This window comes from Fukomys damarensis, unplaced genomic scaffold (genome assembly GCF_012274545.1).
Source record: "Fukomys damarensis isolate Sample0158 unplaced genomic scaffold, DMR_v1.0_HiC HiC_scaffold_9, whole genome shotgun sequence".
NCBI classification, from domain to species: Eukaryota; Metazoa; Chordata; class Mammalia; order Rodentia; family Bathyergidae; genus Fukomys; species Fukomys damarensis.
The window spans coordinates 39,284,857-39,306,907 of record NW_022900921.1 but is presented as its reverse complement, the minus strand read 5'-3'; the positions used below and the strand labels follow the sequence as shown (position 1 = coordinate 39,306,907).

At 35.2% G+C, this 22,051-nt stretch overlaps 1 protein-coding gene across 2 annotated transcripts in view; it reads right to left on the bottom strand.

The window, feature by feature from the left end:
* Positions 1–1,059: 1,059 nt before the first annotated feature.
* Positions 1,060–22,051, bottom strand: part of Zc3h8 (zinc finger CCCH-type containing 8) — a 26,796-nt gene continuing 5,804 nt past the window's right edge. The window contains exons 2-10 of one of the 2 annotated variants that reach the window (XR_002025836.2): positions 21,690–21,786; positions 13,911–14,145; positions 12,473–12,606; positions 11,225–11,347; positions 10,724–10,835; positions 9,169–9,278; positions 8,089–8,136; positions 5,353–5,403; positions 1,060–1,508 (exon numbers count right to left, since the gene is read on the bottom strand). Coding sequence is in view for 1 of the 2 variants with exons in the window: in XM_010638186.2 (XP_010636488.1) it covers positions 8,104–8,136; positions 9,169–9,278; positions 10,724–10,835; positions 11,225–11,347; positions 12,473–12,606; positions 13,911–14,145; positions 21,690–21,786 (844 nt within the window). In the remaining variant the exon portion in view is untranslated. The remainder of the gene's footprint in view (positions 1,509–5,352; positions 5,404–8,088; positions 8,137–9,168; positions 9,279–10,723; positions 10,836–11,224; positions 11,348–12,472; positions 12,607–13,910; positions 14,146–21,689; positions 21,787–22,051) is intronic. The other variant, XM_010638186.2, reaches the window with a different exon arrangement.

The window sequence follows — 22,051 nt, the reverse complement described above, 5'->3', positions numbered from 1 at the left end:
AGGTAGGATAGAATCTTGGATTCCTTAAAATTATGTATGCTCTTCAGAGGAGATATAAAGTATTTATTTTGGTTTTTTTTGGCACCAGGGATTGAACTCGGGTCCTGTGCTTGCAAGGCAGGCCACTGAACCGCTGAGCTAAATCCCTGGCCCTAAAGTATTTATTTTGAAGGTAACTACTACTTTACACAATTTCATTAAATTATGAAAGGCTTTGTAATGTACCTGGCTCAGCCTTTCTACTCTGATTTCTTCCAGCAGCTGCTGGGGCATTGTCTTCCCCTTCTTCCTAGACATCACCAGGGATTGGATAATCAACGTGCGACAGCAACACTGACAGATGGCTTGTTCTCAGCTCAGTTTCCCTCTGAGGGCCTGGGGTCTATCCTGGTCTCTTCCTTTCTTATGTCTTGCCTGATAAATCTTTGCTTGGAATACATACAATTTTAGGTAGACTGGATTACAACCAAAATTACTCTGGCTTATACTATCAAATATGCTAAGAAGTCTTACAAGATTTTGTGTTTTCTATACGTACAGAAAGTTAGTGATGCTATTATTTTTGCCAGCAATAAAACATTATGATGATTATGGTGTTGGTTTACAGTATTGATAATAATCAGTACTATATAAAAATGCATATTTAGAATCTTTTGTTTTTTGGTTTTTGAGACAGGATCTCACTATGTAGTTGAGACTGACCTTGCACTCACTATGTAACCCAGGATGGTCTCGAACTCACAGCAATCCTCCTGCCTCAGCCTCCTGAGTGCTGGGATTACAAGTGTGTGCCACCACATCCAGCTAAGAATCTTATTTATACTTGGAAAGTTTTATATTTGTATATTGTGTTTCAGACATCACACTCTAAGTTTATACTGCATACAGATGCATAATCTGATTATGTTTACAAACCAGTAAGAAAGATAAATACTATACCCCTGTATTTTAACCACAAAAAAGGCTAAGAACACCAAGTTTAGAAATGGTATATTATTTATAATAGTAAGAAACTGGAAACAAATGTCCAATAGAAGATTGGTTTTAAAAAAATCATGGAATCATAAATTTTAAGCTATAAAATGGAACTGTGAGTGATCATTAAAAATGTGATGTCAAAGTATTTAATGACATGTAGAGATCTAACTTATATTATCCCAGTATCTTCCTAACTTCTTGATATCTTCATTCAAGACTAACTTTTCTTATTTTGTTCAGAAATCTCAAACAGAAAACACAGCTGCAATTTACTGCCACATGAACCCACAAGCCTGCATCTTGGCGTTTGTGCTCTTCTCCTGTCTCAAGAGCTGGCACATCTGGTTGAAGACCAATCCCTTCTTTCACTTGCACAGGGCAACTCCATCCCTCTGTGCCACTGTTAGAGCAGCACATCAGCAGAAGGACACAAAAGGACCCCTGAAGTGAGGAATCCTGTGAGTGACTCCAAATCACCAGCTCAGGCTGGAACAGACAACAGACGTAACCACTCTTCATCTGTACAAAAGCTACAGAAGAAAAGAATATATACATATTAGGTTGTGAAAATTACCACTTAGCTTCCCCATGACTTCTCTACACCTGGAAAGTCATGCAGCAGAAGAAACACACAAAAATCCAAAGTGAATTAAATATTCTTTGGGAAACTTAGAGAACACCTTGAATTACAATTCCAGTAGAATGGAACAACAAAAAAATGGAAATAATGAAACTAGAGTTGACTGGCTTCAGAAATAAGAAAAAAAATCTCATGGAAAGAAAGACTACTATTAACAAGAAAGAAATTTGGAAATATAGTAAGAATTATTGGACAAAAGCAGGAAAAAATAAAAATGAGTTGGAAAAAGTTTTAATAAAGAGCAAATATATAGAGAAAGAATATTTAAAAGTAACAATTAATTATAAAGATAAACTAACCCAAATGTGCAGTCTATTAAAAAAATGTGAATGGGCTTAAAGTCACTCATCAAAAGAGTTTTCATTTAGTTCACAAAGCAAAGCTCAACTATATATGATCCATATAAGAAACAAAATTAAAACCTATTTAGGCTAAAAACAAGAAGCATGTAATTATTACATGGTATTTATGAAATAAGCCAAATATAGAAAAACAAGTACCCCATTTTCTTTCTTGTATATGGAGATGTAAAAAAAAAAAAAAAAAAAATCCTGCCAACCTGAAAAAAGTAAATGCAAGCAGATTTCAAGTTGTAGTATGGAATCTAAAATTATGTCAATGAATCTTACTGCTGCATTAAAATCTACTAGCAAAGGATTTAGCTCAGTGGCACCACACGTGCCTTACAAGCCCAAGGTCCTGAGTTTGATCCCTGGTACTGGGGGCGGGGGTATCTACTAGTCTCTACAGCAGGCTGGTAGATATTTCTGCCCATGCATTATTATTTTCTTTTGAGACAGGGTCTCACTATGTATTTCAGGCTGGCCTTGAGCTCACTATGTAGCTCGGGTTGACCTTGAACTCGCAGTGGGTGATCCTTTTGCCTCAGCCTCTTGAGCGCTGGCATTACAGGTGTGTGCCACCACTCCTGGCTGCCCATGCATAATTTATAATATCTTGCATTGTTTACTTGGAAAATATTAGTTTACTAATTTATATAGATCTTGTGAATGTTTTATTATATAATTTTTAAAAATCACATCCTTTCATATCACAGACCAATCTTACCAAGAAAGACTAGGTCTAGAAAATGTCAAGCACGCAGAGGAAAATCAAATGGTCTGAAATTGTAATTTTTACTCAAAAGTTTGAACCTGTTTACTCAAGTTTAGAAATTGGACAATGCCACTGGGACACAAACTCTTCTAGTGGAAATGCCTCTACTGCTACCCTATTAAGTATGCTACTAACGTTCTTTTTTAGGGTATGACATATTTCATCATGTGAAGAAACTATCCATTCCATTATTTTATAAGCAGACAATCTCAACACAAAAATCAGTTGCATTTCAACACACTAACAGTGAACATTCTGAATAGAAAATAATTAAAAATCTATTTGAGTATACCAAAAAGTTCATGGTTCTGAAGACAATATGCTTGGTAGACAATCACTACACAAAGAAATCTACATATTCAGTGCAATTCCTACCAAAATCATAATGACACATTTAAAAAAATAGAAAAACCCTCCTTAAAATTCATATGTAATCTCAAGGGATCCTGAATAATCAAAATAATCTTGAAAAAGAGCAAATAGTTTTCTATACAGTTCAGGTTGGCCTTGAACTATGTAATACAAGCTGGCCTTGAAGTCACAGAGATCCTCCTGCCTCAGGCTCCTGAGTACTGGCATTACAGGTATGCACCACCACACTCAGCAAAACTGGACTTCTTAAAATTAAAAAACTTTTGTGCATCAAAGGACATTATCAACAGAGTAAAAAAAATCAAAGGACACTATCAACCTAGTGAAAAAACAATCTACAGAATGAAGATACTACCTGCAAATTATCTCAGTAGTGGTTAAAATCTACAGTAAATACACAAAACCTAAAACTTTAAAAAAAAACTCAATTAAAAAATGTAACAAAGGACTTGAATAGCCCTTTCTCCAAAAATGATTATATGAATGACTATTAAGCACATGAAAATACTATGCTGAGGATCACTAAATACAAATTAAAATACTACCTCACACACCATTATGACCTCACACACCACTACTATCATTACTTGTCAATTAAAACAAACACATAAGGGTCGGTGAAATTAGAACCCTTGGGCACTACTGGTCAGACAGCTACTGTGGAAAACAGTATGATGATTCCTCAAGTAATCAAAAATAGAGTAAGCCCAAAAGAATCAAAAGCAAGATTTTAAAGATATAATTACACATCTCTGTTCACAGCAGCATTATGCACAACAGTTAAGACATAGAAGAAAACTAAGTGCCTACTGATGGATGAATGAGTGAATAAGTCACATGGGTAACTATACATACAATGGAATACTACTCAGCCTCAAAGGGAAGAAATTCTGACATGCTACGATATAGATGAATCTTGAGAACAGTATATTAAATAAATAAATCAGTCAAAAAGGATAAATGCTACAAGATGCTCCTCACATGAGATATCCAGACTAGTCAGAATCACAGAAACAGAAAGTAGAATGACAGCTCCTTGGGGACTGGGGACAAGGCAGAATGAGGAATGAGGAGTTGTTTCATGTACATAGTTTCAATTCTGAAGATAAAAAATGCTCTGGAGATGGATCTTGGTGATCATTGCATAATATGAGTGCACTTAACATTTTTTAACTGTACACTTAAAAATGGTTAAAATGGCAAATATTACCCGTATTTTATCATGGTAAAAATTTTAAAGTATTTAACCAGTCCTATTTAGTATTTTTGCTTTTAAAAAATACTGAAGTCTAGGGATGTAACTCAGTGGTAGAATGCTTGCCTAAATTTGAACCCCAGCACAGTGAAAATAAAGTGGGAGTGGTGGTAAATTTTGTAGGAAAACTTTCAGCATCATAGAAATTACCATAAAGACTACTGTCAGGATGTTCTTCTACCCTGGTGTTTGGGAAGACCACATTTTGGACCCCATTGTAAAGAAAAGCCATTAGGTTTTAAGACTGCAGTTCAGAAGAAAGGAACAGAGCTTGCCTCCTCTCAAAATAGATTTACCAGTCTCCACAGATGAGCTAGAAAGTGTTGAACATCTTATAAGACAGGTCATTAGAGGTGGGTGTTTAATGATAAACCAGATAGTAATAGAGCAAATGGAAGCATTCTTGGACTTTAAACAATTAAATGAAGCATGTAAGTTAGAGTAGATGCAAAACTGTTAACAGTATGCGCAAAACAAAATAAATTCCCACAGATGAAATGGTCAAATAAATTAACATATGAAAAGAGAAAAAGAGAGTTGCTGAGGGCCCATCTAGGAGATATAATCTATGTATAATTAAAATACTTGAAACAGAAGAGAAAGCAAATGAAGCTGAAATAATAATTAAGAACTAACTGAAGAAAACTTTGCAGAGTTGAAGAAGTAGGCCTATAGATGAAGGAGGCTTACAGGTTATCTTTAAAATTTAATAAAAAGAAAGAAACACCTACACATATCCTGGTGACTTTTTACAATTTTAGAGATAAGCCAGGTGTGGTGGCGCACACCTGTAATCCCAGCACTTGGGAGGCTGAGGCAGGAGGATCACTGGGAGTTTGAGACCAGCCTGGGCTACATACTGAGTTTCAGGTCAGACTCAACTACATAGTGAGACCCTGTCTCCAAAAAAAAAAAAAAAATTTTTTTTGGAAGTATCCAGATATAGAAAGCAGGTTATCAATAAATATAAAGGGGCAAAAGTCAGACTGACCTCAGATTTTTCTCTTGCAGTTCTAAATGTCAGAAGACAGTGGAACAGTGTCTATGGAGTTTAAAGGGAAAATAATTTTGAACCAAGAATATATACCATGACAATTTATTATCTCTGTATGCAAATGGAAGATACCAAGGGGTTAAAGTATATTGACCAAGAGCCTTCTCTGAAAAATTTGTTCAATAATTTACTGTATGAAAGATTTGATAGTACTCATTAAAACTACTTAAGAAGGGCCAGGGATTTAGTTCAGTGGTTCAACCGCCTGCCTCCAAGCACAAGGTCTTAGCTCAGTGGTTCCACTGCCTACCTTGCAAGCGCAAGGGTCCTGAGTTTGATTGCTGGTACCAAAACAAAACAGAATAAAACAACAACAAAAAAACCCAAAACAAAACAAAAAAAAATTACTTAAGCATGATGTCTAAAATGTTACATGTAGAGTAATAAAATAAATGCAAAAAGATTGGCAAGCTAAAATTTTCAGTGATGTAGTTTTAATTTATCAAAGTGCATACCAAATACTCAATGTATTAGGCAAATAGTGTTGCATTTTTTGTCATGTAATATTATGGATAAAGATGCATGCTGTTAGGCCAAAAGGGCAAACATCTAACTGACGAATGGTGGTGAGCACATGAAGATGCTCGCAACATCATTAGCCATTAAGAAAAAGCAAACATAACGATAAGGAAATACCAACTCCTACTAGAAAACCTACAATCAAAATGAGTGATAATAATTAGTTTTATTACAGGAATTAAGGCAGTATGCTATCAAAAAAAGACCAAAAATAGAGATCGCAGGAACAGACTGCTTAGTGGAATTTGATTCATACCAGAAGAGACATTATAGGTCAGTGGGGAAAGAGCAGTCTTTTTAATCAACTGATGCTTGGGAAATCTCATTATCCATTTTGGGGGTAGGGGAAAAGAAAAGGAAAGATAAAAGGTCTTAAACTCATACCATTAAAAAGAATCAATTACCTTTACTTCTTTTTTTATCCCTACAGTCACAGCCATACTCTTTCTCATGTATAATCTATACTTCTTCCCCTACATAAAGTACAAAAGGTAGACTGTACTTCTCTACTCTTGGCTTCAAGCTGGGCCATGTGATCACTCTGGCCAAAGTGATGCAAATTTGGTTTTGCCCTCTTAGGCTTCTCCCAGTGAGAACAGAACATGCCTTAGCTGGTCCCAGAAAAAGAATGAGATAAACATCAGACAAGTAAGAATAAGCAGGGCTTAGCTCAGTGGTTCCGCCGCCTGCCTTGTGAGCCCAAGGACCCGAGTTCGATCTCCAGTACCAAAAACCTGTTCCAGCAGAACTGCTGCATGAAACAACAGTAGGTCCAGCCAAGGCCAGCCTAGACTTCCAGCCATCCTCAGATGCATAAAAATATGTTTTTTGTTATATTCTGTAGAGCTATACGTTCGTTGGTAAGCACCATTACTATGGCAACTGTGAACTGATAAAAACTTTAAATGGACAAAGTATAAACATATAAAACAAAATCCCAAAATTAAAAAAAGGTTAAATTACTTTTCCACTTCTAAATAAGGAAAGATTTGAGTAGAAATAAAGCCAACCATAAACAAAAACATCACCAAAATGAGTAATTCTGCGCATTAAGATGCCTCAAAAAAAGTGAAAAGACAGCCTATGCAATGGGAGAAGACCTGTCATGCACTCTTCACAAGGGATTATATAAAAAAATATACAAAATTAACGTATAAAGGGCAACTGGACCAACAGAAACATGGAAAACCATGTCAACAGTCATTTCACTAGGATAAAACTGAAAAAGAAAAGGTGCTGTATTTTATGCAAAGAAAGCTATGAGAAACCATTTTTACAAATACTAAATTGGCTGGGTCTGGGTTGGCTCAGTGGTCCACCACCTGATTCACAAATGCAAGGCCCCGAGTTCAATCTCTGTTACAAAAAAAAAAAAAAAAAAAAAAAAAAAAAAAAAAAAAAAAAAAACAAAAAAAAAAAAAACAAAAAAAAACAACAAAAATTGGTAAGGAAAAAAAAAGTATTCACAAAAAACATGGAACAAAAGGAATTCTTTAAGTTTATAGCCATATAAACAATTATAAATACTTTTTTTTTGGTGCTGGGGATTGAGCTCAGGAATTCGTGCTTGCAAGGCAGGTGCAGTGCCACTGAGCTAAATCCCTGGCCCGTATTAAATACTTTCAAAAAGGTATCTTAAACTTATACAATTTTATTCCTTGGCATATACCTTAATTTATTCCAGGAGAATCCATATGAATATTTACAACAGTTTGCATTAAAAAATTAAAAACAGTCTAAATGTCTATCAAGAACTAAATTATAACATTCATAGAATTAAATGCTATATAGCAATAAAAATGAGTGACAGATACACCTACATAAAAGGATTTTAGAAGCATAATGATGAGTGAAAATAGCAAGTCACTAATTTTAGAGTACCATAAGCAAAACTAAATATATCGCTTAGTGAATTATACACATTTAATCAATGTACAAAGAAACACAAGAGAATAAAAATATAAATGAAAGGCAAAGTCAGATGGAGGCAGGCCAATGGAGATCCACATATCTATGTAAATAAATAGTTTTCATAATTTTCTTAGTAGGAGAGGAAGGAAAAATATCTATTTGAGAAAATAAGCCTCAATGAGATTAACATGCAAATGCGTAGAGGTTTTAGACTGTAAGAAATGTAGTATACACTAGTTTTACCTTTTTTAGACTATTTTATTTACATGTCTTCTTTTCAGCATCCAAAACCTAATTTATATACATAAAAAAAAAGCACAATCATTTTAAGCATTGGTATCTAATTAATTACACTGTCATATTTTTATTTTCCAAAAGATTTTAGTAACTTTCATCTGAATCTATAAGAGGGTATTAAAATTTTTACATCTATCATTTTCCCATAAATATTTTGCATAAATAAATAAATAGTTGGTACATTATCTAGTTCCACAGTAACCTTTCCATATTTTACAACATAAAAATATCTAGAAATAAGCATTTTTGACTTTTTAATATTTGTGTATGCTAAAGAGAACTTCGGCCACAAGATGAGAAATGATGTTTTTTTGCTTTTGTTTTGAGACAAAGTCTCACTATGTAGTTAGAATGGCCTTGAACTTACTATGCAGTCCAAGCTGGCCCAGAGCTCTAAGTGATCCTTCTACCTCAGCCTCCAGAGGAGACTTGTTTTTAAGAAATCTTTTACCTTTATATATATTTTACTTTAATTTTGAAGAGAATACCTTCAATTAACATACAGGAAATTAAAAAATATAAAAGAGCATAATAAATAATTCAATAATCTTTCCTCAAAGACTAAAAGAATACTTGGAGAAAACACTTTGAAAGCACTACTTGTCTATCTGATATAACTCAAAAAATGTTTATGGCTCTATGACTCTAACTTTCCTTCTTAGTCTTTATAGCAGAACAATTATTTCCCTGCTGTGCTCTGTTCCCCTTTGTTTACTTAAGTTATTGAAGTTTCTAACTACATTAAAGGTTTTAAGAACATTCCAATTTATGCTATAAATGAATTTTAAAAACTCAGCTACACAAAAAGTACATAAAAATGATTTCCACATTACTTATTAAGTAATTAAATTAATAAGCAATTAAGTATTAAATACATTCTGAGGGTATTAGTCCTAATATGTCCATCCACATTTTAACCTATGAGAACTTGCCCAAAAGAGTGCTTCCCTTTTCAAATTTTCACCCTTCCTTTAAACATAATCTTTAAAAAGAAAAAATTTAAAATGTTATAATAATTGTACTTACTTTAGCCAACAGTTCCTGTGTTTCAGTAGTCAGTGGAGCATGTGAAAACCTGCAATGCTCTCCCTGATAACACTTTGTTCCTGTGTGATAAAACTTGCAAGGATATTCATGTAGCACAAATGTTAAGGAAGAGTACAATTTTAATCCAACTACATTTTATTAATTTAATATTATAACTACACATACATATATATATTTTGATTATTTGGGGGGGTAATCAGGAATCAAACTGAGGACCTTGCAATTGTGATTCAGGTACAGGCACCACTGAGCCAAATCCCTGACCCCATAATTATTATATTTTTGCTACATAAGTATCTTTCCTACTAGTAGAAACAGTGAATTCTCTATTTTTTTTTTTTTTTTTTTAGACAAGGTCTCACTATGTAGTCCAGGCTAGCCTTGAACTCACTATGCAGCCCAGGCTGGCAATCCTCCTGTTTCAGCCTCCTGAGTAATGGGATTTCTGGCACCACCATGCCAGTCTTGAATTCTCTATTTTAAAGTATGAGACAATAAATTATTATTAATTGGGCTACATGAAAAATCTTTTAGAAATTTTAAAGACTTTTATAGTAGTGTTAACAGGCCTTCACACTGCCTATATATCTAGCCCTTTTTTGAGACAAAGTCACACTAAATTGACCAGGTTTGACGGGAACTTTCAATCCTACTGCCTCGTTCCAGGTCTGTACCATAAGATTAGGCTTGAAAATTTTTAAAAATCTAATTTTAGAAAGATATGTATCAGATTTAGTGACTACTGCAAGAGACTTTTTTCTTCATATCTGTTCTCATAATAGAAAGTATGTTTCTATCAATAGAAAGAGGTATGTTTCATTGATATTGGACGGGAATATTTAAATACCTCGAGAAATACAATTACTTTAGAGCATTCTTTTAAATGGGGGAAATCAAAATCAGTGAAGATAAAACCATTTTTATGTTTACCAAAGGTGCTGCCACCCTACAAGATTCACATTCCATATCTTCACGACATGTCTATACCATTTGCACTGAAGAACTAAGGTTACTTTCAAATTAAAGGACATCTATACAGTTTATAAACAGAAAGCAGGTACTGTACTCCCAAATTATATAATTCCTGCCTTTCTTATGAAATAGCTCATACGAATATAGATTCAATTAGTCAGTGTCACAGCAGAGATAATGTTTCTCTGGGACTTGACCAAGTCTCATGAACCAACTATACTACTGAGGTTGGGCAGAAAGGATCTTCATTTGAGAGATTTTTCCAAAGGATTGCTATTTTTCTTGTGTGTGTGTGAATCTATGCACATTTCGATATCTTTGATACTAAACTGAGCTTAGTATAGTTTTGTTATTGCTTAGAATCTCATTTCATTAAAATTTTTGCATCTTTAAAATGTTCATATAAGTACCTAGGAAAAGTTAAGTTACTAGGGCTGGGGATTTAGCGCAGTGGTTCCGCCACCTGCTTTTCAAGTGCAAAAGTGCAAGGACCCGAGTTTGATCCCCAGTACAAAAAAAAAAAAAAAAAAATTAAGTTGCTATATCTTATGATTCAGGATATTATGCAAATACAGGCAGTTTTCGCCTCTGGTACAATATCCTTGTACATAAAACTTACACATTTCCTTTTTCTTTTCCATTTCTGCATCATGATCAAACTTACATTGGTCTCCCTGGTCAAAAGAAAGTACAGAAACAAGGCATTATCACTTACAGGTAGGTCATTAAATGACCTACTAAACTTTAAGTAAGCAAATAATTCCAGAAAGAATAAAAGTCTTAGAAGCAGGATGGTCTACCTCTTAATGAGCTGTGTTATAAACACATCACGTAACTGCTTAAAATTTTAAGCACTGAACATTTTTGAAACAAAGCATTTTTTTAAGTGATGCATTTTTTAAAACATAAAAGAGTATTGCATTAAAATTTTCTGATAGAATCTTTTCTAGGAGGAAAATTCTAATAACCTACAGGTATTATGTAAAAGAGTGTCAAATGGAAACAGCAATTTGTTTTAGTATATTACTGTAAAACCATACTTTTTGCTTACACATTTTTATACCTTAATACATTTCCTTTCAAGAAAGTATTTGCAGACTTTCTTCCCCTTGCGTTCCACAGTGTGCTGGTTGATGAATCCCTGACTCATTCTCACATGCTGCTGCTTCTCCTTAGGTGCACCATCCTTCAAAAACAAAAACAAACTAAAGTGAGAAACAGAAAATTAAATATTTTATTCTGCTGTATGAAGTTAAACTACCTTTTAAGACATTAAAAAGTGATTCAGATTCTAAGTTGGGCTTTAGGTGTAACATCTGGACGTCTGAACATCAATTTAAAAATGAAGTTTTCTCAGTTTCAACAGCGTTCCATCATCAAATATTAGCATGTGTTTATTCGAATATTTCATTATACTCTGCCCTTATTTTATAAAAAATGAATTAAAAAACTTAATGAAAATCCCAGTACTTATGATAAAAAGTCTAAGAAAGATCTTCAGAATAATAGAGACAAAGCTAGGAATGATAGGCTGAACAAGGAGCTGTGCAATCTATAATTTCAATGAGATGTCTGGGACTGGCTCAAATTAACAGAAGTAACTAGACATATACCGTCAAAGGAGGTAATAAAGGCATAAAAGGAAAGGATTTTTATATACAAAACAAAAAGAACATTTAAAAATCCCTTTTAGCTCTTAAGAAACATGAACTACTTTAGTGTGTTAACTTGTAGTACAGTTTACAGCTTCTGTATCCCAAATTAGTAAATACAATTTAAGTATTACAGTATGTGCAACTATAGGAGCTAATGTATAGAAATCACTTAATGACCTGTTTTGCAATAATGTCCTGCTATTCATTAGTAAGACTATCAAAATTCTATCTTATTAATACTGTTTATCTTAGCTTAAATATTTGGATTTTTGACTATATTATTAAATTCTAACATATGACAGAATTTGTTCTTCATGTCACAGAGCTGTCAGCTTTGGCTGAATAGTCCTCTGAGTCAAGGTCCACCAAAGAAAAGGGAAACTGACTGGGGTCCAGGAATCAAGCTTCACACCTGCTGGTCCTATGTAACTGCAGGCCATTACCTGAGCCCCAGAGGTTTGGATTCTTCATTGTAAAATGTGGAGGTGGGGACAGATTTTGTATGCGTCTGAGTCTAGAATGTCTGTATTTCTTTAACCCCACCTACTACTGCCTAATAAAAAATTTGCCATCCAGTTAAAAGCCCCCAGAAAAACAGGTCCAGAACAGCCATTTACTGTCTTGTACTGAGTTCCTATAAGCCCACGTTCCCATACCTCTCCTTGAGGACTGCTCTTCTGCAATAAGGCATCTGGCTCTTTGTTTCCAGTGCCAGGCCGTTTTCGTTTCATTTTCTTCTGTTTACCATTCTTGTGACCAGGCTTAAGATTTTTATGTTTTGGTTTAGCAGCTAGAAATATGAAAGTTAATTTTTAAAATGACATAAAAGCATAATAATATCAGTTTCTTCTTAAGAAGTACATCTTTTTGGGTGAAGGGAGGGCAGAGGTAAGGGGAAAAAATGAGAATCAAGGCTTGTCATGCAAAGGTACAAGATCCCAACAATGAATGCAACTGTAATGTATCCCTAAAATGAACCAATAAACTCAATTAAAGCTGGGGGAAAAAAAAAAGTACATCTTATTAATTCAGTAAGAGTTTTCTATAGCCCAGTGAAGAAAAACTAGTAACTGAATTATTTTTCTAAAAGCCCTTGATTAAGAGACCAAAGAAAATCATTACATATCCTAAATTACCAATTCACTGTTTTTGAAAATATATAAGGTATTTTTAGGGGAAAAAACTAGAAAAGAATAAAATCAACCTTGTAAGCTACAAGCTAGATTCTTTTTAAGTGTTTAGGGTATGATGAATCCAATTAGGAATTGCCACAGCTTTACAAAAGAAAAACCTATAACTGTTTAAAATGACTTCACATATTATAGTTAAAACTTTCAATTAAAATATTTGGTATAGATTAAGTTTATCTACAGATATATATATTTTTTTGTACTGGGGATTGAACTTCGGACCTTGTGCTTGCAAGGCAGGCGGCTAAATCCCCAGCTCTATAGATATACTCTAAACAGAAAAAATCCTTGAAAGGGGGAAAAAAAAACAGTAAAAGCATTAAGAATTTTATTTGCTGTTGGGCATGGTGATGTACATTTGAAATCCCAGCCTTAAGAGGCTGAGGCAGAAGTATCCCAGGTTCAAGGCCATCTTGGGCAATTTAGTGAAATTGTGTCTCATAATTTTAAAAAGGGTGGAGGTGTACCTCAGCAGTACAGCATGCCTGGGTTTGGTCCCCAGAACCACCAAAAAAAAAAAAATTTCATTTACAATTGTCATTTGGCCTATCTATGACTAAATCTCACTTTATTGATCTAAAATATATTTCTAAGTTACAGTTTGACATACAACCATTCTAGGGAATTCTTTATAGGACAGTAGCACTAACAGGCACATACTATCCCTCACTCATGGAGGCCATGGATTCAGCTTTCTCTCTAGATGGAGGCAGGGCCCTACCTACATCCCTGGCTCCTTCCTATAAACACTGAGCGGTTCACACTGGGGTCTCAGCCCTGCCCCTATAAACTCATACTTGGTGTAAAGATCCTTGAAAATCATGTTCTTATCAAAGATGAAATACAGGTAACTGTGACTGCTTCTCTAAATACATAGTGTATGATAAAACAGTTTGGTACTTACACAGCTTGGTAGCTTTTACTCCCTCTTTTGTCATAGATTCTTTAGAAGATGGCAGGAGCTGAACAGCATTTGCCAATTCTTTAGCTCGTATGTACTTTTGAAGTTCTTTTTCAAAATTATTTTCTGGTTCCTGACTGCAGGTATCATTATCACTGTATGACTCATAGTCTTTACTTCTTGATTTTCTATATGGCAAACTCTTTGGTGATGTTGCAGAGTTTCCAAAGTGCCTAACCTAAGTAAAAATTAAATTCTGATTTAAAAACTTTAGATTCAAAGCAGCCTGGTTTTCAGAAGAAACAAGATTAGTCATGAATTGATCACTGTTGAAGTTGGGTGATGGGCCCGTGAGTTTCACATACTATTCTCTCCATTCTTCATTTGAAAATTTCCAGAATTAAAACCAAACAAACCAGTATGACATATTCATGGTTAAGAGAGAAGACCCTAAATTTGTAAATTGTACGCATTTTACTGAATTAAAAGTCTACACCCTCAAATCTTGACAAGAGGTAATTACAGAACTACAGTTTTGACACTGCATTTCTTTCTTTGCAATGATGATCCTTATAAATATTTTGATTCAACATTTCATCATTTCATAAAACACTAAGAAACTGTATCAGCCCAATTGGAAATGGACTTATATTTCAGATGTATCATTGCTATCAAAGCCAACTTTTTCTCTTGACACAGCAATTTTGTCAATAATGATGACAAAAAGAAAAACTGTTATAGTCAAGTTGACTTTACCTTTATTTACTTGGTGCTGGGACTCAGGTAAGTGTCCTACTACTGAGCTATATACTAGGTAAGTGTTCTACCACATTCAGTATGTACCAATTCCCATGAAGTTTAGCTTAAAGGCACAGAGATGAAATTCTGTTCACTGTGTATCATGCAAAATATTACAATAATCCACATGAGTGATTAAGTACTCTCACTTACATAAAAAACACAGGTCTGTAATACTGAAGCAGATTCTTGCTGTTTTTTTTGCACAGTATAACTTTGAAAGTATCTAAGTGTGTTATTACAACCTGTCTCCTTTTGTAAAGGAGTTTAAATAAATTAGTACATATTTCTGTCAAGTAAAAGCTTTGCATTCAGGATGGTTTATTAGACTACTATGTAAAGAGCAGGTGGTTGTGTGTGTACACGCGCATGTGTGCACATAAGACGTGAGGTATATCCATCAGTAACTGAGAGTTTAACAAATTTTTCACAAAAACAGAGATTTGCTCTGGAGGTTGGACTTAAGAGGAGTGTGAGTAATGCAGTTAAACATGAGGATGAAATAATAATATATATAAAAAACAGACAAAGCTATTACAACGAATTCTCTCTGCCCTACCCCTCACCATAACAAAATCAACCAAGATTTCCTCTAGGGACCCCCCCCCAACTCAAAACAAAAAGCTATTACCCAAAGAAACTGAAATGTGAAAAAAGGAAATTATTAAAACATCTCTTTCATTATATAAGTACCCACATAAAACCCTCAATTTTGCTTCACACATTTAAAAACCTTAAGTATTTGCTGTCTTATTCTACAGAAAATGCTTGCTGACCTGAGACTTAAAAACATAGGAAATATGGAAAAATTTTTCCAGAAGAAAATATGATTCAAAGAACTCAAAGTTTAAAGCAAACTTACAGCTATTCAAGATAGTATATTCAAAATTTGTTATAAGCTAGTTAGTTTCAGAACACCAAGAATTAAAAGAGAATGTAAAGGCTTTCAGAGAGAACAACACAGTCAGCAAGAAACTAGAATTAAATTAAGATCTCACCTTTGCAATGGTGATTAGCAAGAGCTCACGGGATGATAATCTCAAACTTAATTCTATTTTAGCCAAACTAGCTATCCACTATAAGGATATATTATTTTCAGAAATGTTTTAACAAACATCAAAATTTATCTTTTTTTCTTTCTGTTGTATTAGGGATTGAACCTGGCCCTTGCATTCAGCTACATCTCCAGCTTGTCTTTTTTTTTTTTTTTTTTTTTTTTTTTTTTTTAATTCTGAGAAGGGGTCTTGCTAAATCACTAATTTGCCCAAAATGGACTTGAACTTATGATTGTCGTGCTTCAGCTTCCCAGAGTGCTGGGATTACAAGCGTGAGCCACCATACCCAGCTTCCTACACACATTTTTATATATGGGTGTTTTTCAATCAAACAAGAAAACAACACTTAAAAAATGGTTCTTTAATAAAAAATGGAGGAAGCTGGGCATGGTGGTTCATGCTATAATTCCAGCACTCAGGAGGCTAAGGCACAAGGATCACCATGAGTCTGAGGCCAACCCAGACTACGCAGGGAGTTCAAGGCCAGCCTGAACTCTATAGTGAGACCCTGTCTCAAAAATAATGATGTAAGGCTGGCAGCACAGCTCAGTAGTAGAGCACTTGGCTAGCACACATGAGGGCCTGAGTTGATCCTAATCCCTGGAAGGAAAAGAAAGGAACAAAAGTAAATCAATAATAGTTTCATTAAGCATCTAGCAATAAATGTAACAAAAAGAATATAAGACATCTATAAATAAAATTATAAAACACTGTTGAGAAATACTTAAGAAGACATAAAAGATTTTAATCCTAACAGTTTACAGATTTAATACATGCTTAATAAAAATCCCATCAGGATTTTCTGTGAAACATGACAAACTGATTCTAAAATACAAAAACTAAGAATAGTCAACACATTTAAAAGACAAAAATATAGGTGAGAAGAGTTGCTTACCTAATCTCAACCTCATTAGAAGGGTGCAGTAATTAACTCATGAGGTCTTGGGAAGGGACAAAGCATGAACAGAGTTCAAAGATAGATTCAACTGAACATGAACACTCAACTTTGACAGAGATGACACTGCAGACACTGCAGGGGAAAAGCCAGCCCTTTACCCCCAGATGAATGGTGCTGGGATAATTAGATATAATAAAAATAAAAAAGGGAAATGAAATTAGGCTTCTCTGCTTCATGATTATTAGCTTCAAAGTGAAAGGCAGAATGCAATACAGGAAAATATTTTTATTATCTTAGCATATTTATATAAAAACATAGAAAGCAGTAAGTATCAAAGATTTAAGGGCTGGGGATTTAGCTCAGTGGTACTGTTGCCTGCCTCACAAGTGCAAGATCCTAAACTCAATCTCCAATACAAAAAAAAAAAAAGATTTAAAATTTGACAATAAAATTAAGAACTTTTAAATTTAAAGAAATGCCACTGGGTGGAAAGAAAATTACAGAAGGAGCAGAGATGTACAACACATAATCCACAAGAGTGAAAATAAAAACCAATCATATCCAGATTAAAGAATTATCCATCAAGAAAAAAAAAATCACAGATGATCTAATGGGAGTGAGGGAAAGACAAGAAGACTTGAATAGGCACAAAAGAGGAAACCTGAGTAGGCAAACTTATCAAAAGATGCTCCTTATCAGTAGCAATCTAAAAAATGCAAAATAAACAAGAATGAGATACCACTGCATCCTCATCAGATGGCAAAAATAAGGACAATACTGAGCAGGGACGTCTATGAAGCAACAGAAAGAGCCTCACCTATACTGCTTCTGGGACTAAAACTTGGTGAACTTCAAAACAGTTAGGAGGTAGGGAAATGCTCATGCACTTTCCCTCTCAGGAAATGAGATTATGTACTGTGACCATTAGTCATTAATTGTCAACTTGGCTGGAGTAAGCAATATCTACTAGATTAGTAAAGCCTGGTTTTGGGTTTCTCTATGGGATGTTGATTGGCATGTAGGCCGGTGAACTGAGAGGGAAGGACCTGATTGTGGGTGCTACCATCCAAAAAGTTTATAGCCTCGATGGAATGAGATGGAGGAGGAGGAAGAAGTTGGTTTGCATTTGAAGATCTCCATTCTCCTCAAGCAAGTACATCTTTTGCTACTGCCATTACCTGTGGGTATCAGACTCAGGGTTCTTCTGCCTTTCACTGTGGACTTAAAATCTCAGGAGCTTCCAGGCCCTGTTTGGTTAGCTTTTCGTTGCTGCAATCAAAACACCTGACACACACAACTTAAAGGAGATGTTTGTTTGGTTTATGGTTTCAGAGGCTCCAAGGCAGAAATATCATGGTGGAAGGGGTTGGTGGATGAATACTGCTCATTTCATGGTGGTAGGAAAGCAGAGGTTAGAAAGACCAGAAAGGAAGGGGATAGGGTCCAGATCCAGACCCAAGGCCACACTTCTCTGACTCACCCAGACACACCCTAAAGTGTGCTTTACTAAACTCCTAGCCAGCTCCCAAGCTAACTAAGTAACAATGAAGCTTAGTCATCACATATGCACAGGAGAATGTAAGTACAGTAACAGAATGCAGTAGGATTGCTCACAACCACCAAAGCTGAGAGCTGGCCCAATATCTACCAACAATTTAACTTCACATATTCAAATAATGGAATATTACTATTTTGATATGAAGAATAAACAATTATGTGAAGTATGATAAAAATACAGTGAATGTTTAGTTTTAAAAAAATTATTGTAATAAAAGACGTGTTGCCATTAATCCTCCCTCAAATACTCCTTGTTGCTTTGAACACACTTATTCATTCCAGCATTCTTGCCACTTTCTGAAGCAATTCTGGAAGTCTTCTTTCATGAGTGTTTTTAGTTGCACTGTCATGGCTGCCCCAATATCCTGAATCAATTTAAAATGTTTACCTTTTATAGTCATATGGACTTTTGGGAGGAGCCAGAAACTGCACAAGTGCGAGATCTGGTGAATAAGGTGGATGAGGACTGTATTCGTTAGGTCTCTGTAGAGAAACAGAATCAAAAGAAAATATATGTAAAATTATGTGAGAAACCAGGTATAAAGGTTGAGGCCTGGGCTGAACTCTCCTTGAAACATGGCGGAAGGAGATAGCAAGCCATCCCTTCCTTAGGTCTGTTTGTTAGCATGACAGTGCCAGCCAGTTTTAAGGAGAGTCAACTGCAGCTGAAATCTGATTAAAGAAAATATACATTTGGGTGCAATCTGTAAAATATGAGAACCTGATGAAACTTCCCCAAACCCTGGGTCACATGCTTGCTTGCTTCTTTGTGTGACTCTAATAATAAAGTGAAGAGCACTGCCAGTTTGGGGCTCTTCTGGCCACTAGAGGCAAGAGTCCCCTGGGCCCCCTTCTAAATACTGTGTCTTATGTCTTTAATCCCTGTTTGGCCCCCTGGTTGGAATAAACTCGTAAGATGGTCTCCTACAAAATTATCAAGAGGATTTATTAAGAAGGCTTACAGGATTAGCGGCAAGAGTCCACAATCGCCATCCCCAATATCTGAGAGAGCTAAGTCCACAATGCCCCTCTATGGGATCAGAGGCAGAAGAACCCATGACAAATGTCTGCATGCTGGAGAGATGGAGGATCCAGCAGTTGCTCAACACAAGAAGCTGGAAGCTGCAGAACAAGAAACCAGGGCTGTTGCTCCATTTACAAGGTCAAAGGCTTGGAAACTCACCACAGAGTCACTGGTGCAAGTATATACTGGAAGGCTGAAGAAACTGGAGACTGATGTCCAAAGGTGAAGACTGGAGCTCTTCAGAAAGGGGCATACTTCCTTCTTTCCTTTTTCATTCCCTCCAGACTACAGGCCTACCTAAGGAGGGTGTTTGCCCCTCAGTTTGCTAGCCTACACGTCAGTGAACCACAGAGCCCAGATCTGAGCTTTACTAATCTGCTAGGTGTATCTTCATTCATTTAAGGGACACACGTGATTAATGGTCACAAGGACACACTATGCTTTTGCGAGCCTGACTCACCAACATTCACTGTATTTTTATTATATCTTGTAAAAACACTCACAGATGAAGACTTACAGAACTGTTTTAGAAAATGGCAAGAATGATAGGATGCGTTGGAAGTCGGGGAATATTTTGAAGGCCATTAATAGCAATATGTCTTTTACTATTATACATTTTTTAAAATTTAGACTTTTATGTTTTATGGTGCATTTTGATCACATCATGTATACCCAATATTTATGGTTCTTAAAATTGAATAAAAACATGACAGAAAAGAATAAAAACAATACTATTTTGTACAGAACACAAAACAAGGCAAAAAAAATTGTATTCTTAGGGGTGACTACATAAGTAGTGAAACGTAAAGAGCAAGGAAGTAATTCACATACAAGTCAGGGCTGTAGTTAGTTCTAGGGGAAAAAAGAGGAAAAGACTGAGAGAGAGAAAGCAATATTATTTCTTGACGTAGAGTACTTACTGGGTGCTGTCTTTTAAATTAGTGAGGATACTGTACATGTGTATTTTATAGTCTTGTGAGTAAAGGGTATGGGCTGAAGCAAGCCTTTGTTCAAATGAGTAGCTAGATGTTCATCTTTTTACAGAGCAGTTTCTTAGAAACTACGTAATATATCCGAATGCTCCATTGGCTGGTCTACTATAGGATATGATACACAGAAAGCTTTTTAAGAGAGTCTAAAGCATTGGGTCCTATGTGAATAAAAAATTGGGTCTAAAGTAATGAAAAATTTCTGTGGCAAGTTGAAGTTGCTGCTTCCCATTGTCAACCTCAGCTCTTGACCAAGGTAGCCATATATGTTCTAACGAGCAAAAGAAGTTTCCAATATCTGAGAGGCTTCTCCAAGAGAGGACAGTGCCATGCTTGTGCTATCTTCAGTCCTATGTCCTTTTACAAGGTTAAGTGAAAGTTACATTTGCCTTTATGAGTCTCACTGCTAATCCAAACCCATTCTTAATGCAGTGCACTAAAATTCACAATTAAAAATAAATCAAAAAGAAAGAAGAGTAGCAGGTATTGGCTTTGTAATGGGCTGAATTGTATCCTCCTAAGATTCTTACATGGAAGCCATAACACTCAATAACTCAGAATGGAACTTTATCTGGAAATCAGGCCATTGCCTATGATGAGGTCACTAGGGTAGGCTCTAATACAACATGACTGGTGTCCTTATAAAACAGGGATATTCAGATACAGACACACAGGGAAAAATGCCAAATTAAACCAGAGTGATGCTTTTAAGAACTAAGGGATATTAATCTGGGCTGGTGATTTAGCTTAGTGGTTCTGCTGCCTGCCTGGGAAGCACAAGGACCTGAGTTTGATCCCCAGTACCAAAAAAAAAAAAAGAAAAGAGAACTAAGGGATATTAAGGATCTACAGGAGAGGACTGGAACAGATTCTTCCTCACAGACCTCAGAAGGAACCAAGCCTGTCCATGTTTTGTTTTCAGATTTTCAGCTTCCATAATTATGTTTGAGCTTACAGTTCATGGTACTCCGTTACTCCTACAAATTAAGCTATAAATCACTAAAATTAGTTAAGATAGTATATCAAAATGCTTAAAATTTTTAATGTAATTTGAAAGGGAAGTTTTTTTTAACAGTTTACAATCCATTTCAGAAACAAGGATACCAAACTTACTGCACATTATCCATCTGGGATAATATAGGATATGTGGGAAAAATCAGGCAAAACCAGAATAAATCATTACTTTATCTTAAATTTTTTGGTATTGGGGATCAAACTCAGGACCTTGTGCTTGTAAAGCAGGAGGTGGCACCACTGAGCTAAATCCCTAGCCCCTGAATGATAACTTTTTTTAAAAAAATGTAACCATCAATGAAAAGAAAGAAAAAAAGAAAATATAACCAAATTTTCTTGATCTTTAACTGGGTTCCAAATGTTGACTATGATGAGACAAACAGGACTCCTCGCTGATTTTTCACCTCTATTCTCAGCTCTGATTGCAATAATTCAACTTAATCTTACTTTTTTGGGAATTTGCTCACATTCCAGTTTAACTTTCCATTTTATTTTTTCTTCTTGAGCCTCTTCAACTTCTGTATCATCTAGTTCATCATGGATTCTGCAGCAAAAATATCAAATAACACAAAAGTGTTTCTTCAGCCCGGAAGAGGTTCATATCACATTACGTTCACTGCTTTGGCTTGTCTTCATATTTGCCCACAAAAAAATTAAAAATTAAAAGTCTAACTCTATTCTAAATTCCCCAGATATATAATTTACACAGTTATGAATAGCATATATCAACATTTATGAATAACCTGTGAAATAAAAATTTTGGATTACGTGAGGCACATACATTCCTTTTTTTTTTTTTTTTTTTTTTT